The sequence below is a fragment of the Balaenoptera physalus genome (assembly GCF_965194825.1).
Source record: "Balaenoptera physalus genome assembly, chromosome: 17".
Classification (NCBI taxonomy): Eukaryota; Metazoa; Chordata; class Mammalia; order Artiodactyla; family Balaenopteridae; genus Balaenoptera; species Balaenoptera physalus.
In genome coordinates this window covers 70,479,785-70,506,377 of record NC_138895.1, presented here as the reverse complement: position 1 = coordinate 70,506,377, position 26,593 = coordinate 70,479,785, and the positions used below count along the sequence as shown (strand labels likewise).

General features: G+C 43.3%; 2 protein-coding genes across 2 annotated transcripts in view; both read right to left on the bottom strand.

The window, feature by feature from the left end:
- The window catches only part of RNF139 (ring finger protein 139), a 12,211-nt gene extending 8,538 nt beyond the window's left edge, over nucleotides 1-3,673 (bottom strand). The window contains exon 1 of the mRNA XM_082433200.1: nucleotides 3,136-3,673. Within this exon, the coding sequence (XP_082289326.1) occupies nucleotides 3,136-3,316 (181 nt within the window). The 5' untranslated portion in view covers nucleotides 3,317-3,673. The remainder of the gene's footprint in view (nucleotides 1-3,135) is intronic.
- On the bottom strand, nucleotides 797-26,593 carry TRMT12 (tRNA methyltransferase 12 homolog). Its single transcript, XM_082433207.1, is given in 4 exon segments — nucleotides 797-1,394; nucleotides 6,560-6,629; nucleotides 15,981-16,087; nucleotides 16,090-26,593. Coding segments are annotated over 3 exon segments (1,449 nt in total). The 5' UTR covers nucleotides 17,405-26,593; the 3' UTR covers nucleotides 797-1,394; nucleotides 6,560-6,602.

Below are 26,593 nucleotides of genomic sequence, written 5' to 3'. Positions count from 1 at the left end.
TGTAGGGGTAGGAGAGTAAATTCTTCAGACACTAAATAAAACTGGATGCAGAATAGATTTCCATGTTTACAATTCCATTTTAAGGAAAAAGGTGAGAGTGACAAATTTTGAGATTTATATACAGTAGCACAGAGAGGTCTACAATTATTAAAAAACTAACCAGGTAGAACAATTGATTTCAACCATCCTTTGGTATCTTTTACACACAAACCTGTCACTTTCAATAATAAATAAGATGCTTCATCGAATGGTCCTCAAATACTTAAGACATTTGTTTTTATTCAGGATGAAATGTTTTACCACCCAAACCAGTTTTTAATAATTTTATCATTCTTACAAATGTCATAAATTAGCATAATTACACTGCCATAATGTGAGGAGCAGTCAAATGATAGATTTGGAAAATATTTTGTATATCTCATAAAGTCTGACCCAGAGAATACTCTGGGATCAAAATTTTCAAATAAACAGCACCAACATTTTGCTGATGACTTCCAAAAACTGAAATATCTGTAACACAGTATGGTCTTAATTGAAGTATTAAAAAAATTTTTTAAAGCTACCATGTTTACGAGTAGCTAACAATTAAATGGCCCTTACTAGGTTCCAGGTACTGTTACAAGAACTTATGTCCTTAACACGCTATAAGAGAGAGACACCATTATGATCCATCTTTAAAAAGGTACCGATAAGAAAAGGGAGGCACAGAGCAGGTGTAACTTGCCTGAGGTCACATTCTTCTTTAACCTCTCAAATGCAAACTTCCATGATTTACTACAAAAATAAGAAGCATGGATATAGTACAAGGAAAACACCAGATTACTTTATTCAGTGTTCTTAAACTACAAAAGATTTAATTAAAGAAAATACTCCTTTAAAGCTCCCTAGCCTGAAGCTCAACTCTGAGCACACTGCATTAAAGCACCTGGTCCCCAAGGGGCTCTCAGAGGCTCTGTAGTTACATGCCAGAAGAACACTCAAGACAGTGGCTACACTACTGGCAGAATGAGTATGTGAATCCTCTCAAACCCAGTTTTGTTTTGGTTTCTTTTTTCCAGCTCCTCCACCATGGCCTCCTCCCTCCTCTCAAAGCAGAAGTGGGGAAAGCCCCTCCTACCACCCTCAAGTCCATGTTACATTTGGTTATTTAGTGCCCAAAACAACACTTGGTACTCCCAAATTTCACAAAGTTCCCTAGAGCCTCTGCTCTCTCTCTAGCAAACTGTCTCTTCTCCTGTAGGGTTCAGGAATAGAAATGATCAGTGTTCTCCATTTCTCAGTCTCCCCAACCCAGGAATCAGCACAGGTCTTGACTGCACGCATGTCATCAATTAATGTGGAGAGGCACGGCGGGGAGGGGTTGGGAGTCTTCAGGATCAGCTGGGACCACCTTTCTATAATGAGACAAGCAACTGCCTGTTAATTTATGACCATGATGAGTGACTTCTAACTGGCAGGAATAAAATGCTTTCCCAACAGGTCCCCATTCTTATTAATTTCATTGTAACATTATTTAACTAACCTCACTTGTATTCCCTGACTATCAGAATTAAACAAAATATGTTAAGTACAAAACATTAAAGCTAGCTAATGTTCTTTTTTTATTGTGGTATAATCAATAGATACCATTATATTAGTTTCAGCTGTACAACATAATGATCCGCTATTCCTATACACTGGAAATCACACAGCTCCATTTTTGCCACAAATATGAGGGCATTACATTTTGCAGTGGTAAGCAGGACGGCTGGGATTAAGTAGCTGGTGGGTTACTGAGAAGTCTTGTGCTAAAGAACATCACGTTCACATCTGTTATTTTTAAGATCTAGCATACGATCATTATTATAGCATTCTGTATCTGGATTGCAGCTGTGCTGAGGAGGAAGCTGAACCATGCCTGATGTCAGAAGATTGTTAAGCCTAGGTGCTGGCAACCAATTACTTGCTGTGTATCAAAAGCAAAACACTTAAGCTCTATCTCTCAGTTTCCTCATTTGTAAAATGAGAATACCACCACCCACCCTCCTTTGAGGGATTTTTGAACGTTAGGTTAGATAATACCAGTGAAAAGGCACTGCAAAAGTAAAGTACCAAACAAATGTAAAGTGTTGTCATAAACAAAACTTAACATTACCACTTTTTTAAAAAGTAGAAATAAAGCAGTAACAGATGGCTCCTAATTCAGAAAGGCTTGGTATCACCATCAGCTCGTCCTCAGCAACACTTCAAAAGCACAGCCTCACTAAAAACTAACACAAGAATTACCCCATCAACAAAATTTGCCACGTTTCAATTACTCAAAAACTTCTTTTAAGCGTAAATGCTCCTCACTCTGGTAATGCAAGTGAAAATGGGGAGTGAAGTATAAGATGCTTTTAACACTCCATTCATATGCAACGAAGACACTGATTTTCAAGTCTTATCACTTCCTAGCCACGTTTTTATAACCGTTCTCAATACCTTCTTCTCTATTCACGGAAAATTTTAGGACTCGTTATAAGTATCGCCTTCTTCATGAGGATTTTTGTAACAGTTTCAAGGTCTGACATTCTCTTTCGTTTGGATGTCATTTAAATGACAACATACGAGTACTCTGCATTTTGGAAAGGGGGAAACTGAGGCCCAGGCCTCGGCACAACGAGCCCAAGGTCACACACGACGAGATCAAAACGTAAGCAGAGTTGCTGTTTTTCCAAGGCTGTCGCATAGAACGCGGTAAGCCAGTACTCATTCCCCTAGAGAAACAGCAGGCACAGAGCCGCATGCTCACACCTCGCTGCTTTCTCCCCGCCCTCGCTCAGAGGCAAAAATGAACAGGAGGCTGACTCGCAGGGAGGACCGCTCCGCTGTCAACTCTGAGACAAGTGTCATCTCCTCCTCCCGCCTGGCCCGCAAAGACGCCCCCGGGGGGGAAACGAAACTAGCGCGCACACACACACACACACCACCGCCTGCGCGCGCGGCTGCCCTCTCCCTCTTGCACGTCTCAGCCCGCGAAACTAGTACACACACACACACACACAAACACACATACACACACACACACCCCACGGCCTGCGCTCGGCTGCCCTCTCCTTCCTGCACGTCTCGGCCAGCGGAGCCGTCCCCGGACGCAGGCTACCCCGTCCCCCTCACCAAGGAGCCGGAGTAAGATCTGGAGCCCGATGCAGAACCGGCTTTGGCTGGAATCGTAGTAGGAGTTGAAGATGGCGTCGATGATGTAGAGGCAGGGCACTCGGAGCGCCACTTCGAGCGCCGCCCAGACCTGCTGATGGGCCATCCGCACCTGCTGCTGCGGGGGCCCCACCGCCGCCATGAGCCGCTGCCACACCGGGGCTGGGCGGGCCGGGCAGGGCCGCGTGGGGCAGGGTGCGGGACGGTGGCCGGGGGCGGAGGCGAAGGCGGGCGACTCCGCCCCCGCCCTCCCTCCTCTCGTGTCTCTCTCACGGCCCGCCCCGCCGCCCGCTCGCGTCTCTCGAGCTGGAGCAGGCGGCGGAGGCGGCGGCGGAGGCGGCAGCGGCGGCTCCCGGGAGGCCTGTGGGTGTCGGTGTTTCCGGCCGGCTATGGTCTGGCTCCTCCTCCCTCCACCGCCTCCCCCGCCCGCGGAGCCACCATCTTGACCTCGCCCGCCCGCCTCTGCAGTTGCTGCTGTTGCCAGGCCCGGAGGCTGCGCCCGCGGTCACGCGAGACCGCGGAAGCCGCGCGCCGACGCTCGCGTCATAATACGGCGCTAGGGGCGCGCCCCTCGCGGTCACCACGCTCGGCGTAGCAGACGTCCCTATCGTTGCCATGGTTTCCGCCCATCTCCGGGGCCGGAGCCGCCTTTGCTGCTTTTGGCGCCACCCAGTGGCGCAGGCGCTGTTGGGCAGCCACGCCCTCCAGCCTCGGGGTGGGCGCCTTACCCGCAAAGGCGTTGGCGCCGTGAGGCAGTCACTGCTTCCTCGGCAGGGAATTATTAGCTGCTTTATTAGAGCCCATTAAACGTCCCATAAACATTCAGAACTGCTTGGCAGGAGGAGAGCCAAAGGGCGCCGCCTGCCAGAGCTACTCCACCCCACCGGGAAGCCGGGTCTGAGCGGCCGACCCTCCGGGGAAGATGCTACCAGGCCGCCTGTCGGAGGCGTCGCGGCGTGCGGTGTATGGAGCGGCCGCCCTTTGTGGTATTGGGTTGGGAGTGGTAGGCGCTACCGAGAAAAACATCCCTCTCATCTCTTTGCACATCATCCTTTCTATCTCCTACCCGATTAGGCAGAACTGCGGACCGTGGTCGGCCACATTATACTAATGTCAAGGGCAAGAACCGTTTTTTTGGTTTTTTATTTATTTTTGGCTGCGTTGGGTCTTTGTTGCTGCACGGGGACTTTCTCTAGTTGCAGCGAGCCGCGGCTGCTCTTCATTGTGATGCGCAGGCTTCTCACTGCAGTGACTTCTCTTGTTGCGGAGCATGGGCTCTAGGTGTGCAGGCTTCAGTAGTTCTGGCATGCAGGCTCAGTAGTTATAGCTTGCGGGCTCTAGAGTGCAGGCTCAGTAGTTGTGGCGCACGGGCTTAGTTGCTCCGCGGCATGTGGGATCTTCCCGGACCAGGGCTCCAACCAGTGTCCCCTGCACTGGCAGGGGAATTCTTAACCACTGGGTAACCAGGGAAGTACCAAGAACTCATTACTAATGTGACTTAAGGGCAAGAACTCTGACCTCTGTCTTTGTTTCTAATCTTTGAGGTAAGAACACCAGGCAGTGCCTTCTTTCCTTCTCAGGGCAGAAGAGGTCATACTTTTTTGTTTTTGTAGAGGATCAGAACATGCCACCCCAAAATATGTTACTTTGACATGATTATTTTGAGCTGAAGACAGTTGAGAAACAGCAGGAACAAACAAAAAGCTCTCCACCTCAACACTTCCCTCCTTCCCATTTGCCTAAAAATAGGACATAAATTTCTATTGGTAAAGGTGTCTCCCTCCCCCTTACCAAGAAGAGGACAACTCTTAGACTCAATCACTGGCAAAGCTTATTAAGCTCATCCTTATTATCCGTTAGTTTCCCCCCATACACTCACCTTCCCACAGTCTGCCACCCCTAAAAGCCTAAACCCCTTTTCCTTTATCACTTCTCTACAATGCATTGTTCTTTGTTCCGATGCTATATAAGCCCCAAATTGTAGCCACCTCTTTGAGTTATTCAACACTTAGTTTCTCCCAGACGTACGTGCATGGCATGAGTTAATAAACTCTTGTGTTTCTCTTGTTAATCTTTATTTTATTGGTTTAATTTCCAGGGCCCCAGCCACAGAACCTAGGAAGGAAAAGATTTTTGTCCCTCCCCTACACTTTCTTGCCTATCCATGTTTTAACAGTTTCTAATCTTAATTTGATGCACAAGTTTTATTAGTATAAGAATTTCTCATTAAAACTAACTTCCACCTTGGACCCAGAACTTTCAGGAGTGGTGGCACAGTTAGCTTACATATGACTTCAAGCATGTCTCTTTAAACTCACTAGGTCTCACTCTCTCCATCTATAAAATGAAGGTTTGAATAAGATCCTGGCAAGTACTTTAAAATACTACCTTAAATCTAAATTTACATTAATGAGGTAGTTTTTAGAATGCTTTTAGGGATTTTTAAGATAAAAGATAAGCTTTCAAAGAAATAGCTGCAGTTCACTGAATCTAATCTCTTTGGCTTCTACATTGATTTCAATGTTGCACAACTCAGGTATATATTAAATTGAGTCTACCCAGAACAGTATGTGGGGTGGCTGTGTGTGTGTGTGTATTCATAAATTACCTATGTTCAAAAATAACAATCTGTTCATTTGGCTTTAATGGTTCAGAAGGCTTTTAGTAGCTCTAAAAAGCCTTTAGATGTAGAATGTGTAAAAACTACTTTCAATTTTCGGTTGATACTTACATCAGCCAAGTCTTTGTTACACGCAACAGGAACTGATTCTGGGCTATCTTAAACAAAAAGGGAATTTATTAAAGAATTATTTTAATTATTCTTCAGGATTTCAAGTTCCAAGAGTGACTATGCAATTGGTCAAGCTTATTGGACCATGTTTCTGTACCCAAGCTGTACCAGAGGGCAGGTACAAGCAGCTTCCTTAGTGGGAGAAAGCAGCAGGAAACAAGCACTTAGAATTACCCACCCCAGCCCTCCCTGCCAATGTATTATGTACTTCCTTCAAACGGAAGGTGGGGATGCTGGAAGAAGGGTAGGTATTGATAGCCCCAAAAAGGATAAATACATACCATAACTTTATCTCAGACCTTGGGAACTACTTGGAAAATAATCTCTGATCCTAAATTACTTTATAGTTTTTCTCATTCATTAAAGTAAATTATAGATATGCTCATGGAAATTCAGCTATTTGAATTTTCTGGTTTTGTAAATGCCAAATGAATAGGAAGATTCTGTTGTTGTTTAGTTAACAAAGGAAACATGAGAGCATATAGTGGCATTTGGAGTCAACGTTGAGTACATACTGACTGACTTTGGTTCATTCATTCATTCATTCATTCAACATTTACTGAGCACTTTCTATATGCCTGGCAGTATGCTTACCCACTTCTGCTTCTCACTAGTTCTCTGTCTCTAGACAATGTACTTAAGCTCTAATCTTCAGTATCCTCATCTGGGAAAAAGAGAAAAAAAGGTTAATAATGTCAGATAAGATATAAAACATATAACATGTATTATCCAATTTAATCCTCCACAACCCTGTCCAAGGACACAGGCAATTAAGAGTGGCAGGATTCTAACTCACACTTTTCAGATTCCACAGCCTAAGATCTGATCCTCTGCAAGTAATTGCTCATGCTTGTTACACAAATTAAAACAATATGTTTTAAGTACTTAGTATGGTATATGGTAAACAGATTATAGGAGAAATACTCATTGGAACCCCTATGATACTAACACAATACTGTGTTAGTACTGTGAAGATACTGTTTATTAGTTTGGGTTGTTATATGTGATAACCATTCAGTAGTACTGAATTTATATTAGGATATAAATATATGATAGGCTCAAATATGTTAGTCATCTAAGGTGATGGTTAAGAATAATCTGAGGGATTAGATACTGCTGAGAGGAAGAGTACAAGTAATACTAAGTTAAAAACATCTGTCAAGGCAGGGAACCTAGAGGAGATGTATATAGTATCCCTCTGACAGACGGGAAATATAGGATCCTTCACCCTGGACGGGATCCTGTCATCCAGGCTTCTGATAATCACTTCTCATTTCATAGCTACACCCAAATGAGTAGAACAAAAGCTTCAAGGTGAAAGATGCAATATTGCAAAGATGTCAGTTTTACTTTATAGGTTCAATGTAATTCCTCCCCCCCAAAAAATCTCAGCAGGATTTGTTTTCAAAAAATTGACAAGCTGATTTTAAAATCCGTAAGAAAATGCAAAAGGTCAAGAATAACTAATGCAATCTTAAAGAACAAAGTTGAATGATTTACAGTATCATATCAGGACCTATTCTAAGGCTCTAATTTAGACAAGATGGTATTGGTGGTACATGGATAGAAAAACTGACCCATGGAACAGAAGAGAAAGTCTAGAAATAGCCCCACACATATACAATCACCTGATTTATCATAAAAGTGACACTACAGTGCAGTGGAAAAAGGATGATTTTTTAAAAACAGCACTATAATGGGACTCTATGGATACTACCTAAGGACAGCATATAACTTAATGGTGAAACACAGTAGAGGCATTCTCCCTAAAATTAGGAACAATTTAACATTGTATTAGAGGTGAGGGGGTGGGAATAGAGCAAGTTAAAAAGCCAGAAGCTTTCCTTTTTAATCAAGACTTAGCTGTTTTTCTTGAATGAATGCTCCTTAGATTGTCGCAAGCCTTTAGTTTCTAGAATTCTGAAAAGGTTGATTTTGACAATTTTTGCCAGTGTTCTCATTGCTTTTTATGGAAGAGCCAGTTTTTAGAGGTCCTTATTCTGCCATTTTGGAAGTTGCCCATTTTACTCCTGATATTGGGTAGGAAAGTATCAAAGAGACACCCTAGTAGATGCATTGAGTGTGAAATATATTCCTTTCTGCCCTCATTGTCAGTAACTCCACTTCCTCCTGATCAGATTCAATTACTCCAACCAGGATGGTGATTCTTTCTTGTCTGCTGGTCTCTCGGCACAAGGAGCCTAAAAGTACTGGGAAACCTCAGTAGGTTAAAGTTTAATGTATCTATTAACTGTGTCTCCTGATGAAACAGTTCCCCTGATAGGAACCAGCCCTCTAGAGCAGGGGTCCCCAACCCCCGGGCCTATTAGTAACCGGGCCACACAGCAGGAGGTGAGCGGCTGGCAAGGGAGCAAGTGTCATCTGCCGCTCCCCATCGCTCGCATTACTGCCTGAACCATCCCCCCAGTCCGTGGGAAAACTGTCTTCCACGAAACCGGTCCCTGGTGCCAAAAAGGCTGGGGAGCGCTGCTCTAGAGCAGAGCTGTGGGGATGGGAAACACGTGGATCAGTGGAGACAGAAAGTGGGTGTATTAATTTCCTGCTGCTGCTGTGACAAATTACCACAAACTTCGTGGTTTAAAACAACACATTTATTCTCTTAAATTACGGCGATCAGAAATCTAAAATCAAGGTGTCAACAAGGCTGTGTTTCTCCTGAAGGCTTTGGGAGAGAATCCGTTTGCCTTTTTCAATTTCTGGAGGCTGCCTACATTCCTTGGCTCATGGTCCCTTCCTTACATCACTCCATCCTCCTGCTTTGGTTATCAGATCTCCTACTACTTGCTCCCATCTCCCTCTTACAAGGACCTCTGAGATTATATTGGGTCCACCTGGATCATCAAGGCTATTCTCCCCATCTTAACTTAATCACACCTGCCAAGTCCCTTTTACCATGTAAGATCACATATTCACAGGTTCTGGGTATTAGGACATGGACGTATTTGGGGGGCCATTATTTAGCCTACAAGGGGAATTCTATTTCTACTTTTTCATTCCCAGACTTGCACTTTCTGTCTATACTGGACATGGCACTATATAATGAGTTTGATTTAGTATACTGAGTCCTGGTGGACAGCATCCCATCTTCACATCGTCCAAGCTTTTGCTGCAGTTTCAAAAGGATTTTTCACCACTCCATCGGGCCAGCATTTTCTAGACTCTGTAGTATGTGATAGGACCAGTGAATCCCATGGTCATGAAACAGTCCTTTGCTGTAAAGTAGGTCCCTAGGTCAAAGGCAATATTATGCAGGATACATATTGATGGACCAAACACTTGTAAACCCTTGGACAAGTAGTCTGGCCAGCATCTTGTGGGCAGGAAAGGCAAACTCATACCTGGAGACGGGAAGATTCTAGTAAAGGTCAGTCACTGTCCTTCCAGGATAGGAGCCCGATGTAATCAACTTGCTACCAAGTAGCTGCTTGGTTTCCTTGAGGGATGTTATTGTATCAAGGGCTCAGTGCTGAACACGAGGGAGTGGCCACTTGGTGAGTGGAAGCCATGCTGTTGGCCTCTTGCTCACCTGCATCCCTGGGACATGACAATGTACATGAGCCCATTGTGCCAGTACTGGGACAGCTGATGGCTGCGGTTGCTTAAGTTACTGGCCAAGTCTGTTTACCTGGTTGTTGAGTGCCTGTTCTGTGGTGGATTATCCCTGGTAGGCATTGTTATACAACACAAAGTTCTTTACTCATGTGCCAAATCCCGCAGATTTCTCCACTGCTTCTTCTCCAGGCTTCCCTGTCCCTGATCTAATCTTTTTCATGCCAGGCCCCTGATCATCTAGCCAACTTATCTGCCACTTGCCAAGAAGATATACTCTTACTTCAAACCACTTCTTTTTCCACACAAAGTGGATGACCAGGAATACTGCCCCAAATTCTGCCTTTTTGGAGAATTCACCTGTCTTTTAACAGCACTCCTGATTTGGGCTGTAGGGCAGAAGTCTATTTTTGTTTTGAACCCATATTCCAATAAACCCATCGGTGAACTTAGCTTGGGCTTTTTTGTCCTGAATCAGCTAGACAAAAGAGCCTCTCAAGCAGCCACAGTTGTGAACTGAGGGAGGGACCCTGGTTCAAGAGTTATACGTATGATACGGGAGTCTGGACCACCTGCCTATGTACCTATTCATTTCCCCTGGCCCTACTTGTCACCGATCCCAGGTGTACCACTTCCACCTTATGATGGATTGACTTGGTGGGTCTGACAAAACCTAGCTCATGAAGGGTTACTTGATGTCCCATGAGATGCTCAGTTCCTACCAAGGCCCATCAGCATGCAAGGAGCCATTTTTGAATGACGTGTGGTTCTCCACTGCAGATGCTTTGGCCTTGCTACAGAACCTAGAAGTCTACCTTGCGATTCTCCAGTTGGAGCTTGCCATAAACTCCCATGGCTGCTATGCTTAATCACAGATACTCTTGTCCCGTAGAATCTCCTGTATGGAATGGCCCATGCAGTACGGCTAATTACACTGCAGCCTGTACCTGCTACAGAGCCTTTATGTGCTCTGGATCCCACTGAAAACTGGCAGCCTTCCAGTCACCCAGTATATGAGTCAGAGCAGTATTCTCAAGTTCTGAATTCCCACAAAGAAGCCTGGAGCTTGATGTGCATTCTTGGTGGCAGAATATTGATAAAATGAGTGAGATGCAAAAATTTGTTCTTTACTACGAAGGAGACATCTTGACATTCAAGCAGACCACTGGACCCTAAAAATTTCACTGATGTAAAAGGTTGCTTGTTCTTATTAGTGATTATTTCCTATCCTTGGGAGTATAATATGCTAGCTACTTATTGTTTACCTGGCCCAAGTAGTAATGATGTCATGAATGTAAGAGGTCAGTGTGACATTCCGTGGAAGGTTCAGATGGTCTAGATCTCTTCCGACTATATTATGATAGAGGGTGGGCAAGTACTGTTCTCTGTCCTATATGAATGCAAACTGCTTCCCATCCCACACCCTCAGCACCCAGTTCAACAGACTCTCATGGCTCCTGTTGGTACATGTAGGTTAGGTCCTGCATCTCCTTTGGCACATAGGCCCATTTGAAAGTGCTGAAAGTAGACACACAAAGTGAAGGGAAAGGAGCTGCAGGACAGCTGCTTCACCATGGTGCTGCAGAACTGCTTTGTTTTTTCCATAAAGTTTTGCTACTTTTATTTGAATTTTGAAACTGTACGTTTAGCTTTGATTTTAAAATAAAATTCAATTACTAAAAGAAAAAAAGGGAAACTAGGACAGTCTATCCATCTGTATCTACCTACCTACCTAATATGTGTGTGTTATACCAAAATTCAGTTTTAGCCTCATATTCAATATTTTCTACTTACCTTGGATTCAACCTTGACCTTTAAAAACCCAAAGAGAGGGCTTCCCTGGTGGCGCAGTGGTTGAGAATCTGCCTGCCAATGCAGGGGACACGGGTTCGAGCCCTGGTCCGGGAAGACCCCACATGCCACGGAGCAACTGGGCCCGTGAGCCACAATTACTGAGCCTGCGCGTCTGGAGCCTGTGCTCCGCAACAAGAGAGGCCGCGATGGTGAGAGGCCCGCGCACCGCGATGAAGAGTGGTCCCCACTTGCCGCAACTAGAGAAAGCCCTCGCACAGAAACGAAGACTCAACACAGTCATAAATAAATAAATAAAAGAACGTGAATTTCTTTAAAAAAAAAAAAAAAAAACCCAAAGAGACAAATACCTATTTTCTCACTGTTTCTGGCCTCTCTGAAATTGTGATTGTTGGTCAGGAAATCTTGCAAGTTATTATCATATCTAATCAGAAAGATATCATTGCTAATATTTTAATATTCATTTTATAATATAGGTAATTCTAACATAATTCTAAACATAATTGTAGCAAGAAATTCTTATGTGCTTTACATGTTGAAACATTGTCAGCTGAAGTATGTATATTATTGCTAGAGTGAATTTCATCAATAATAATGATTGTGAAAGCTAGTACATTTACGTCAAAACAATTATAAACTTCTAAATAGTTAAAAAAAAATTGACAAAATTTATGAAACAACAGCCCTCAAGGCATCGGACATAGGCAATGAAGAGCAATGGTCCATGAGAGGTGGAAAACAAACCAGGCGAGCCATACAATTGCTCCAACTTACAGCCTGGAGAAGTTTTCCAGGCTGTGGCATGAGGATGGAGTGGAGGCCAGCAGTCTGACTCCCTGAGGTGAGGAGGTGAGTCCTGGGAGCCCAGGTAAGTAGAGTTCACAGGGTAGAATGCCAGGGAGGAAAAAGCCACACACAGAGGGAACTCCAGAGATCTGCTGACCATTCCCTTAAAAGTTTTCAGCTGAGTAATGATCAGCCCACATGATAGGAAACTACCAAAAGCCAACAAAAGACCCACCAGAAAGGATAATAGGAAACAATACTCAAGAGCTCACACCACACAGGGTGGTGGATAATTCCTGTTCCTACGTACAGCAAGAGTGGAAAATCTCATAATTCACAAGGCGTCAGAGAACGAAGAAAGGTCCTGCTTCAATAATGGAAAAAAATTAATCCTAGACTATATGCTGCTCTAACAAATGCTTAAAAGCAAGACTCAAAAAGACCAAACTGTTTCCAAGTAACCTAACTGTATTCCAGAACAAAACTCAAAAATGCTTTTAAAAATATGAAAATAGTTTTAATCATTTAAAATAATAGTTTAGTTTGAAAATGACTAGTTTTATGGCTTGCCCATGTGAAGTGGCTGCACCTTGAGGCTGTTCAGAGTGACATATACTGGGTTTCTTCTCACACGTGTCCCCAGGGTGGAAGAAACTGAATTAAAAATGCTTTTTCTATATATTTGTGTCTCATCGTTTTAAATTTCTGTTTGTATATTTTAAATATATACATTATACTCGTGTATTAATACATGCATGAAATTTATTAAAATTATGGAGTGAATGAATAGAGCAGCTCACGGTCGAGGGAGTTTGATAAAATCATTATTATTGTTTTTTAATCCCAACTTCTCCATCAGGTGGGTACATTAATCAGCAACTAATACTAATGCCCGCAAAGGAAGCCTTTAGAGCTTTTACAAATTCCTGGATTGAATTTGTAAGGACGCATTGAGCCTCCTGACCCCTTCAGTCTTTTCCCCTTGGTTCCACTAAATGTCTCTTCCGGGTCAGGCCATCCAGCAGGTGCTTGGAGAAAACTGTACTGTAAATGGATATACTCAGGTGGAGAAAAGGCTTAAGGGACCCTTATTCTCTTCCATCACACGTAACTCCTGCTCACTCTTTAACTCTCAACTTAGGCATCCCTGCTCCCACCTTCCCAGCCACCCTCTCCACCTCCCATAACCCAGATCCTATGCGTGCCTGTAAAAACCCATTTGTTTCTATATGTGCACTTAGTACATAGTACTGACATTGTTTCATCTGTGTCCGTGTCACCAGGTGGTGATTCCATTGTGGGCAGGACTCAGGTTTACTCACCTCTACGTCCCTGGCCCTCCGCACAGTGCCTGATGGGGAAATTCACAGAACATCCTAATAAACCAGTGAATGGCTTTCAAAATAAAGTCATTCTGCTGTAAGTAAAGCAGATGTGCAGCAATCCCTCACAGCCAAATTGGGAAATGGTAGTTCCCCTCATACAAAGACTGAAATATTCACGATATACCAGTCACTGTGATGACAGTTAACTTATTTTAACTCATTTAAACCAAACAACCTCCCTTCAGGATATGTTCAATTGTTAACTCCAGCATACAGACGAGGAAACGAAATCATGAGAGATTCATGACTTGCCTCAGGTCACATAGAAAGTAGAGGAGCCAGGAGCTGAATGAGTGGAACCTAAATGCCACGAAGGCAGAGCCCATGTCAATCTTCTTTCCCCGCTAACACTCAGGGCCTGATACGTATAACAAGTTGAATGAATTCATTTGGGTGCACGTGACATCAGCTGCCTCTCCCACAGCTTATGGCAGGAAGCTAACTCCTCAGCCCCTGGACATGTGGCTCCCTGACTCATCTTCCTCATTGTTTCTCCCCCTGGATTGGCTCAAGCTCCGCCTGCCATCTTTAGCTTGAGGAGAGAACGCTGTAGGCACAGGTGTGAGAAGAAACCCAGGGTGTGAAATGATGAAGGCAAACGCAGGAAGGCCATTCTGTGGGATGGGAATGGAATCTAGCAGGCTCCCTCTGCGGGGTCACATGATAGCCAATATTTCCTGGGGGCCTACTCTGCACAAGACACTGTTCTTTTTAATCCTTACAGCAACCCCCATCTTCAGCACATCTCTCACTGCTTCTTCTGTTCCAAACTGATCTAATAGCAATGCTCCAAACACTCTGAGCTTCCAAACTCTGGCACCTGTCAGTCTCTTCAACCAGCACCTGACTCCACTTAACAAAATCTCACCCAGTTTTTAAGAGCCAATTCAAACACTACCTCTCTGAAGACCTCCTCATTCAATTCTCAGAGCTTTTTTTTCCTTCCCCACCTTTACACTTCTACAACGAGCTATCACTCATACGGCACTTACTGCGTTCTGACTCTTTCAGCATTTGTGTTACGTCTGTTGCTAGCTTGGGAGCTCCTCAGAGACAGTATCTAATGCCTCTTCATATTTCCTGTGGCTCATGTTGATAGTAGGCATTTAATATTTTCAGAACAACACAAGCAGCACCAATCCTGTCCTTATTGGCACTGCTGCAAGAGAAGAACAAGCAGCCCAGCCCAACCGCAGCCAGACAAATGCCAGGTACAATCATAATCATGATAAAGCCACACTTATCCTTTTTCTTTTTTTTGGCCTCGCCACACAGCTTGCGGGATCTCAGTTCCCCTACCAGGGACTGAACCCAGGCCACAGCAGTGAAAGCCTAGAATCCTAACCACTAGGCCACCAGGGAACTACCAAGCCACACTTTTCTGTATTTCCTTCAAGAGGAAAACAAGCCCAGATGACTTCAAAGTGCACCAAAACAAAGCTCTGAAAATTGATTCTCGACAATTAGTCATCCTAAAGGTAAACAGTGATTCCTTACACTTAGTCATTCCAACAGTAAACAATGGCGCTGGCAGACAGCCATAAAATAAGGGGAGGCTTGGAAAACTGCACAGCATCTCACATTCCTTAGAGCTCCTTATGTTGGCCCTGATGTTCTCGGCCAGGGAAGGAAGATGGAAAGGCAGTCTGAGGCCTGTAAAAATCTAAGATTTTAATTCAAACTTTAAAAATTAGCTAGCAATTGGCAGCTACTGCACAAGCTAAGGCTGGAAATCTAGTTTCCCTGCCCTGTCATTTAAAGCAGTCATTCTTAACACTTTCTCTACTATGATAAACCTAAGACACACCCTCCCCGCACCTACTCATTTAGGAATGCTAAAGTAGACGAATGGAGGTAATACACTAGAGGAATTTTTGTCCTCTTCCATCCCTAATTTAGTCAGTCATAACAACCAAGCAGCACCACTTGAATGCCTTGCTTTGGACCCCACTGCTTAGACCCATCGATTTTATTTCTCAAATCCATTCACCTCTCACTGCCACCACCCTAGTCCAAGCCACCATCATCTCATGCCTGAACCACCACAGAAGCCTCCTAGCCCGTCTCCCTGCTTCCATCCTGGCCCCACTCCAGGTGAGTTTCCATACTGTAGCTGCAGTGATTTTGGAAACAGCACTGTGTCCTTCACTCTAAAATAACCAATGCCCTGTGCATAACTGTTTATTAGGTGACAGCCATGTGAGACCTTGCCAAGAATCCCTCATTTTGCAAATGAGAAAATTCAAGGCCAAAGGAATACTGGAACCATGTACCCCAGATTAGATAGAACTGAGGTCACAATTCAGAACTCACAACTGCACAGCCAGGCCTCATTTCAATGAGCCACACTACTTCTCCCAGATACGTAGCTCATTCTGTAGGGTGTTAACGGAAGACAAATGAAATAATATGTATTGATTTAGAGCCTGCTTTTAGGGCCACAAAATATTAAAATAGATTACCAGGAGACAAGAGGGGTGAGGCCCCAGCCTGAGTTGATGCTTTAAGGGCCACTCACACGTAGATCCTCCTGTCTCAGGATCCACCTTCTCTAGCCAACTAGAGGACAGGGGCGGCATTCCAGATCCAGAACTATGTGATCCACGTGGGGAGCATAGGATTTCACTGGTTGGATGTGCAGGATTTGTGTCTTCCACGGTTTCCCGTGCACCTGTTGAAGAAGAGTGGCAATTCGACTTTCTGCAGCTTCCGCCCACCTTTGCCACTCTGGCTTGGTGGTGGCTGACAGCATTTTTCTCCTAGAATCTCTGGCAGCTCCATTTTTCAACTGGTTGGTGATCATTTGCTGAGGAGAAGACCAATACTCCTTTTCCATTTCACTGCTTCCAGGAGGCTGGAGAGTCTTCCCTGGGAAAGATTCCACATTTTGGTGAATATGCAAAATGCCTCCAGCATCCTGTCTTAGCGTTTGGCAGGCAATGGGCCAGCCTTCTTCAGAGCTGGGAATCAGCCCCAGGTTCACCCTGTCCGCAATGCTTGAGAGCTTCAGTTTTCTGTTATCCCCAAAGTGTATCTGGCATCGATCAGCTACTCCATTGAGCTCAAGATTATTTCTCAGAGCAACTACAGCATGGGGGTTCCACTCGCAGGCATGGACAAAGGCAGCACCAGCATGAACTAGGAAAGGCAAGGTAAAATAACCAATCCCTGCATAGAGATCCACCAGCACTTCTCCAGCACAGGGCAGCGATGCCACACGAAGCTTCTCGGTGATGTTTCCGAAGGAGAACATGCACTGGGTCACGTCAAACTTATATCGGATCCCATTATCCACATGCTCTACCCAGCCATGGTCGCCCAGCAGCAAACTCACTGCTGGAGTTCGAGTGCCATCCGGTGACACCCGCCCTCGTTTGGCCAAACGCTGGACGTCAAGGGCCGAGGCAACCGTCTCCCAGAGTTCTGGTTCCAGATTTCTCCATTGCTTGGCTTGGAAACAGTCCTCACTCAGCAACAAGAGGTCACCATGTCGTTGCCAAGATCGGGGCAGATCAGCCTCCAGCTGAGCTGACCACGTCACTCCGCGGCCCTCTACCCAGCGTCTCACCTCAAGACACAGCCTTTGGGCAGGTGAACAAGCCTGGGCCTTTTTTGAAAGAACAGGATTCAGGAGCTGCGTTAGCACACAGGTGCTGCCTGGAGCCACACGATTCCTCAGCTCCCGCAGGTGCTGCTCATGGAGGCTCTCTCCCAGCACCGGCAGCGCCACGGTGCCATCCGGCATCTTTTCCACACGGTGCTGTCTCTCCAGGAGTTTCTGCTTCTCGAGATATTCCCTGTATCGCTGAGTAAACCGAGGTTCAGTCACAACTGCGACAACAGCCGCGGACTTCCCGCCTGCCCTGTCCATGTTGCTGCGCCGCATTCCCTGGGAATTCCTCCGCGCGACTCCGAGTCCACTCACTTCCGTCCCCACATCCAAGCGCAAAGACGGAAGACGGGCGCGCACGCCGCTGGCTGGGGCCGGAAGTGACGTCAAACCGGCAAGGCGGAACTATATGATATTATCGCGCTAGTTGATGAATGGCGTCGGCGTTGCCGTTGCCGTGTGAGGCCGCTGCCGCCATCTTTATTGTGGCCAACCGTTACTTGTTCCTGCCTAAGGGGAAATTAATAACAAGCAGGAATTCTGCCGGCTTAAAAACTTCAAATTAGTTGGTATTCTCCAGAACCCTCAGATACTCTCTGCAGTGCTGCTCACAGATCAAAAGAAAAAAGTGAACCTGGAATGATGCAATGAATTTGGAGAAAGCCTTCCCTTAGTCCCGTGCTGCGCCTAAATCTGGCACCTAAATCTCAGCCTGAGATGGAACTGTTCCCAAGGCTAAACACATTCTAGGGACACCAGTCTCCTTTCGCTTCCTTTATAAAATTGGCCAAATCTTTTCTTGTGCTCTTGCCTTTGTACTTGCTGTCCCCTTTGTCTGAAATGCCCTTCCCCTAGAAGATACAGTGGCTGGCGATTTGTCTGAAGGTCATCTTCTTGTGAGGCCTTCATTAAACACTCTCTTCCCTCCACATTGTCTATTTAACACTGTAATTTCTTCTTTAGCTCTTGTTTTGCTATTTATTTGTTTACACTTAAAAGCCCCTCTCCCCCGGTAGCAAATAATGTTCTCATAGATAAGGGATATTCTTTTTCTGTTTACTGCTATGGCCCCAGCATCTTGTATAGTTCCTGGCCATGAGTAATGGCTTGGCAAATACTATAGTTATTAAGAGAATGATCGATTTGAGCACAAAGAGACTTGAACATGTTCATACTTATTTAACTATTAACCCATTCCATAAATGTAGAAATGATCATAAATTCAGACAAAGATTGATACACTAAAATGGTCCTTGTTGTTTTAAACCTAAAGATGAAAGGTTAAAAGAATTATGGTACATCCTTTTGATGGAAATATTATACAATTATGATGATGATCATATGAAATTTTAATGACATGGGATGTTACTCTTATTGCAGTGCTAATTGCAAAATCTATAATTGTGCCTTAGATCATGGCATATTATTTATTTTTGTACATAAATAAATTTATTAGGGCATGCTCTAATATGTGAACATTGACGCATTGAATTCCCTGTATGTGATGCAATTACAGATGATTCCATTTTCTTTTATACATTTTCTCTAGTTATAAATTGTATATGATGAACAAATGTTATTTTTATTTACTAGAAAAATCTTCAGAAAATCTATGATGCAGTCAGGAAAAATTTTTTCTGGGTCTCAAACAAATCGAAACTCCCTTTATTATTTATAGCAGGGGATGGAAGAAGTCACATCTTACAAAATGTTCTTTCTCTAGGTATCTTTCTGTTCCAACGTCAGTCTGACATCTTGCAACAATAATTAAAATAAGGTCATACAAACTTTGACCCAGACTACACCTTACTTTTAACCTGAGATAAACAAAATATGGGGGGATATGATTGAAAGCCAGCAATGTCTGAGTGTTGGAAATGGTCCTTTTAAAATTGCAGATTTACAAATGAGCCACACTTGTAGATGGCCACTTTGATCCCCGTCATTCAAGCACATGACCTCACTTTCCCCACCAGTTCCATCACTTGAACTCATTAAAAATCAGAACAAAGCAAAAGTAACCAGCAATGACCATAATAAACAAGCTTGTAGACAACCCATGAGTTCAAATACAGAAGAGGATAGTTACTTAGTAAAGGAGAAGTAGGCTAGGGAGATTAGCTGGAGAGTAGAGGGGAGGTTGGGCAAACTTTTTCACAAACTGGCCCTCCCAGAGTGGCCAGAAAGATCTAATTCCACCTTAATCTCAGTCACAGAGACCCCACCTGGAGATGCGTTTGTATAACCATCTCTTCTTGATGAGACGCCAGCATACTGAAGACCAAGGGATCATATGCCTCACAAGAGGCTACATTCAATCCTTTAAGGGCTTTCCCCCCTGTAGGAATGAGGTTCTGAACTGTGTTGGGCTGGCTGTATATACAAGAGCTTTCGTCCACAGCTTGAGATATCCTGGAGCCTGAAAATAAGGAGGAATAATTGCTTCCCTTTAATTATTTTTCCCTTCCTACCTTTCTTCACTCTGCTGGCTGCACCTGGAATGCCTTTCCCTTCCACTGGGTCCCTCTTCTTTTGTTCATTCATTTCAGCATCACTTCTGCATATTTTGAACACCAACTATTTGCTAATCTCCCCAAGTGCTAAGCTCATTAAAGCACAGAGAATTGAATAAGATGCAGTTCTTGCCTTCACACAACTCAGTTTTGTGTTATTGGTACATTCGCAAATAAGTTTAAATGCTACTGGAGTTTCAGTTTCTTCATGCTTTGTGAATGTGGAGAAGAGATCAAGCCCTCCTCCTCTTACCTTTTGAAGAACACATCCTGTTGCTTTTCCTCCTCCCTCACTGAATGCTTCTTTTTATGGGTATAATGGTCTACCATTTCCTCCCTACGTGGTATCTCCCAGGCACTTCAAACTCAACACTTCCAAAATGCACTCACTTCCCCCCACTTCTCTTTAGCTCGTGAAATGCCCCTGCCAGTCTCCTAGACACTCACGTCAGAAACCTGGGACTTTTACTTATGCCTTGTTCTTGCCCTCGGTGTTTAAAACGAAGCCATCTCCATTTTTGATGGACTTGACTCGCCTTGACATAGTTCCATAGGGAATCTCCATCTCTCTGTCCACAGTGACATTGCCCTAGACCTTGTCTCACAGCTTCCTGAATGGACATCTGCCTGTGTTTATTTCACTGATAACACACTATTACTTGACTCCATTTATGTTATGTCAATGTATTTTTTTCATAGACTTAAAAAATTTTTAATTGACTTATAATTAACATAAAATATTATATTATTTTCAGGTGTACAGCATAGTGATTTGATATTTTTATACATTATGAAATGATTACTGCAATAGGACCAGTGACCATCTGTCACCATACAAAGTTGTTACAATATTATTGACTATATTCTCTATGTGTACATTACATCCCTGTGACTTATTTTTCTTATAGATGGAACTTTGTACCTCTTAATCCCCTTCATCTATTTCATCCATCCTCCTTACCCCTCTCCCCCCTGGCAACCACCAGTTTGTCCTCTGTGTCTATGAGTCTGTTCTCTTTTGTTATGTTTCTTCATTTGTTTTGTTTTTTAGATTCCACTATAAGTAATATCATAGGATATTTGTTTTTCTCTCTGACTTACTTCACTTAGCATAATACTCTCCAGGTCCATCTATTTTGCTGTAAATGGCAAGATTTCATTCTCTTTTATGGCTCAGTAATATTCCATTGTATATATGTATAACATATCTTCTTTATCCATTCATCTATGAATGGACACTTAGGTTGCTTCCATAGCTATTGTAAATAGTGCTGCAATGAACATATGGGTACATATATCTTTTCAAATTAGTGTTTTTGTTTTCTTCAGATAAATATCCAGAAGTGTAATTATTGGATCGTATGGTAGTTCTATTTTTAATTTTTTGAGGACACTCCATACTGTTTTCCATAGTGGCTGCACTAGTTTACACTCCCACCAACAGTGCACAAGGGTTCTCTTTTCTTCACATCCTTGCCAATACTTGTTTCTTGTCTTTTTGTTGATAGACATTCTGACAGGTGTGAGGTGATATCTCACTGTGGTTTTGATTTGCATTTCCCTGATGATTAGTGATGTTGATCATCTTTTCATGTGCTGTGGACCATATGTATATATTCTTTGGGAAAATGTCTATTAAGGCTCTCTGCCCATGTTTTAAATGGCCTGTTTGTCTTTTTGATATTGAGTTGTAGTTCTTTATATATTTTGGGTATCAACCCCTTGTTGAATATATCATTTGCAAATCTCTTTCCCCTTTCAGTAGGTTGCATTTTCATTTTGTTGATGGTTTCCTTCACTGTGCAAAAGCCTTTTTAGTTTAATGTAGTCCCATTTGTTTATTTTGTTGCCCTTTTTTTGCCCTGCCTGAGGAGACATATCCAAAAAAAATATTGCTAAAGACTGATGTCAAGGAGGTTATAGCTTGTTTTCTTCTAGGAGTTTTATGATTTCAGGTCTTACATTAAATCTTTAATCCATTTTGAGTTTATTTTTGTACATGGTGTAAGAAAGTAGTCCAGTTTCATTCTTCTGCAGGTAGCTGTCCAGTTTTCCCAACACCATATATTGAAGAGACTCTCTTTTCCCTAAGTATATTTCTTGCCTCCTTTGTTGTAGACTAATTGCTCATATTTTGGGACTCTCTATTCTGTGCCATTGATCTATTTATGTCTGTTTTTGTGCCAGTACCATACCATTTTGATTACGATGGCTTTGTAGTACAGTTTCAAGTCTGGGCATGTGATATCTCAGGTTTTCTTCCTTTTTCTCAAGATGTCTTAGGCTGTTTGGGGTCTTTCATAAACTTTGTTTTATTATAAAAAGAGCTACATTGTCACATTATAAAGCATATTATGCCATAAATGAGTATTCCATTATTGTATGTTGGCTTTAAATAATTCATATTATGATATCTGGAGTTTGAGACTTTGTAATATTTAATTTATAAAAACTTAAAATAAAAATAACAAGTTTTAATAAAATATCTTATCTGAAAAGTTCTCACTTTAATTCATTAGTGGATAGGTTTACTGCATTTTTAACATTCTATAATAAAATCTCAATATGAATTATTTGTTTGTCTTTTAACTTATTGATTTGTAGTGGCTTAAACGTAAATGGTAAAATGAATATTCAAAACGCATGGGTCATAACCTGAAAGCACCTTTATTTTGCCTTACTACTCACTGGGGCAGTCCTTCCCCTGTTCATGCCTGAAGACACAAACCACCTGTAGCTTTCCTTCTTTGATCCATTGGTTATTTAGGAGTGCACTGTTTAATTTATAATGCTTGGAATTCCCAAAAATTCCTTGTCATTGATTTCTTTTTTTCTGATCAATCAATCAATTAATTAATTAATTAATTTTTGGCTGCATTGGGTCTTTGTTGCTGCATGCAGGCTTTCTCTAGTTGCGGCGAGTGGGGGCTACTCTTTGTTGTGGTGCGTGGGCTTCTCATTGCGGTGGCTTCTCTTGTTGCAGAGCACTGGCTCTAGGCACGTGGGCTTCAGTAGTTGTGGCTCGTGGGCTCTAGAGCACAGGTTCAGTAGTTGTGGTGCACAGGCTTAGTTGCTCCACCACATGTGGGATCTTCCAGGACCAGGGCTCAAACCCAGGTCACCTGCATTGGCAGGCGGATTCTTAACCACTCTGCCACCAGGGAAGTCCCTCCCTTGTCACTGATGTCTAATTTCAGTCCACTGTGGTCAGAGAACATACTTTGGTATGATTTCAATCCTTTTAAATTTATCAAGGCTTGTTTTATGGCTTAGCATATGGTCTATCCTGGAGAATGTTCCATGTGCTCTTGAGAAGAAGAATATGTATTCTGCTGTTGTTGGGTGGAGTGGTCTATAGATCTGTTAGTTGATACCTTTACAGCTCATGCTCAGGTAAAATATTCTATTGTCACCACAATTCACAAGCATAGTCTCAGTTCAGAAACCACACTGTTTAGAGTATATCTAAATGCATGGCCTTTTATTCCCCTGTATTCAACATACTCTCTCTCTTCGTTGCAGCTCACTTTCATGACTGCTCTCACTGCAGTCTCACCTGGTTCTTCCTGAGATTTCAGGCCAATCGGCACATCCTCAGGAAAACCCTCTCTAACCTCCTACCCATCTCACCTATAAGTCAAATCCTTATCAACGATTTTCATAGCACCATGCTCTTCTCTTATATCCTTCCCAACTTTTTCTTTTTTTTTTCTGTTTTAATAGAACTTTTCCATTTTTAAGTTTGATTAGTGGCTATCTCCCCCCAAGTATGTATGTTTGAAGGGGCAAGGAGCTGGATTTCCCCCTCATTATTATATTTCCTTATTGCATTTAGCAGGGTCCACCACACATAGTACATCCTCATAAAGTATTTGTAGAATGAACACATAAGTGAGTGAATGAATGAATGAATGAGGAAAGGAAAGAAGATCTGCAGAGTTTATGGCCAGAAAGAATTTTAGTTCCAAAATATTGCCACTAGATGGCAGCAATAACCAGCAGCAAAGTAGTCGAAGCCTCTGAATTCTTGGGTTTCAGAGGGTTTGGATTTTCCTGGCTTCTCAGGGGTCGTACCCTTTCCCATGGGCCTTTTTTCATCAATCTCTATTAGACATCCCTTATTGACATGGTTAATCCGGATGTGTGAGTGTATTTGTCAACAAGTAACGGAAACCTCCAAAACAGCGGCTCTGCAGTGGGTGGAGAGGCATATATATTTTAATATAAAAGTCCAGGGCTGGTGTAGCTGTTCAGGAAAATTCTCAGTAACCCAGGCTCCTTCTCAGTCTCAGTGTGACCCTTTCATCTTTGTGGTTTCAAGACAGGCACTACACTTCTAGGCTCTGTGAGCTCACTGGGGCAGGAAGAATAGGGCAGAGCAAGAAGAAATAAGAAATGCCCACCATGTGGACTTCCGCCTACGCCTCTGGGACAGAAGGGTCTTATTGCCATCCCTCCCCCACCACCGACTGCTGGGGAGGCTGGAAAGTGGGTTGGTTTTACTTTCTGATTATGGAAATAATTGAGATGCATGAGGGAGAGTGAGCGAAAGTCAGGCATTTCTGTAGGCAGTAAGTGAAAAAGCCCCTGGAAACAACAAAGAGGTTCTGGAGAAGGATTTAGAATGAATAACAGGAAGGAGACATAAGAGCCAAGAACAGCATCTATTGAAAAAGTGTTAATAAAGTGTATAGTTTACCTAAGAAAAGGCTGAACTGACTCTTGTTGCCTTCACCTTCACCCAGCAAACTCCTATGTGTTTCTGAAAATTCTGATTCAGATTGGGGGGTCACCTTTTTCAGGAAGTCCTTCCAGGCTTCTCTCTCCTTTTCCTCCCATCTGGGTTTTTTTAAGGACAATGTAAAACCAAAGATTTTAAGTTGTTTTTAATAGTGGCACTGAGGAAAATAATAATGTTTAACAAGTGCTTACCATGTGCCAAGCACTGATTCAATGTTTTATATTAATTAGCCTTTCCAAGAACTCTATGAGGTGTGTACTATTATTGTTTGTGTTTTAAAGAAAGAAATATTGAGGTTGTCACACAGCTAGGAAGTGGTGGAGCCAGGATTCGCATAAAGGCCAGCTGACTCCTGAGTCTACATTTTTAACCACCTATGCTGCTTTCAAGAACAATTTGACAACACTGATTTTCACAGGGCTCCAAAATGATTCAATGCACCCCATGAGTATACAAGATGGTCCTAGTGGGTGAGGAGGGGAAATACTAAATTTTTCTTATTTTGATTTATTTTTTATATCTCATATCTTTAATTTCTATATCTGCATATATTTAGTAAAGTATATAATACATTAGTACTATAACTCTTTTCCAAAATTTATAAATAAAAATATAGACACATAGTTTAGAGCTCTCTGGATTCGAGTTGCTGGCTTAAAAGCCTGGGACCTGTGAATAGAGTGGCGCAGTCTGAATGTACATGTATTACCAGGTGTCTCCACCAGGGGGTGCATTCATGGGAAAATAGACTGGTGCTTAGAGATTGCATCACTCTGTGTGGCTGTAGTGAGGGCTCTGAACATACTCCCCACCTTCCTTCTGCCCACAGGATGCTTCTTACCCACCTGGCCAGTCCATTCACCTGCAGGCTTTAGGAAATCTCTAAAGAAGATGACCTATCACAGCCCAGGGAGAATGCTGAAGGGCATTCCTATCCCTCATCTCTCCCTACACCCTCCTCACCTACCTACACCCTCCTCACCTTGAAACTTAGCTCAGGCATCACCCCTCCTACCTTCCCAACCATGTTCCCTCCCTCCCTCCCTCTACCACACCCTCAAGTCTGGAGGAACTCATGCCTCTGCTAGGGTGCCCTTAAAAGCTCTGTTCATTTCTCACACGTAGCACATGCCACTGAGTACAGAGATCTACCTGGCTGGACAGTGACCCCTTCAAGATCAGGGGTCCATGTTTTCTCTATGTCCTGACCCTCAGCACAGTGCCTTGGCGAGGAGGTGCACAGTAGATAACTATTCGTTCAGAAATGACTTTTCAGAGTCAGGTCGTTCTGCTTTCAGGTGACTAGATGTATAGCCACCTCACCAGCTGAGTTAAGGCGTGTGTACACAAGGCTCACCCTCGGCATAGCAGCAGCTAGTGAGTTTCTTTCCCATCCTCAGAAGCAGATTTACTGCGACAGTAATGAAGCTAAAGCTTCAGGTCCCCTCACTTGCACAGGCCCCTTCCAAAGGCCCTGCATGGGGCCCTTCACCATCGTTTCACAAGGTCATGTGTTTTTGTAAAATTTGTGAAAGTAAGATGTCTTCACCACAAATGGTTAAGATCGCTGTGTCACTCCATGCCGCCTTCCCCTCTGGCCCACTTCCCTTCTTGTAGGGTGACCCTGGAGTGGCTGCAGGCATTCTGGGAACCAAGTAGGTTAAACTGAGAATACATGTAGTTTTGGGTTAGTGGGATACATTTACGCGCTTGCAGTCACTTGTGTGTGTGGTTAAGTTCTAGCTAGCCATTCAAGTTTGGGAGTAGTTTCCAGGAATATTCCCATGTTTGGCTCCTGACTCACGGGCATCTTGACACAGTGCAGGCCAGCTGTCCCATGATGACGTGAATGTGTTCTCCGGTGCTGGGCACTGGAAGGATATGGGCCATGGAGGAGAAACCAGGTTTCAAAAGTAAGAGATCACTAACTAGAGTGCAGAAAATTCTTTTCATCTTCAGACAGGTACAATTTTAAATGTAGGATTTGGTTTTTCACAATGTCTGATTAAAATGGAATTTCTCTCCTGCTAGGAATATACTCAATAATGCAGCACATATAATCATAAATACACCATACATTAAAAAAATTTTAAGAGTAGTGTAACTAGCCCAGACAAAACTGTAATTGGAAAAGATACATGCACCCCTATTTCATAGCAGCACTATTTACAATAGCCAAGACATGGAAACAACCTAAATGTCCATCAACAG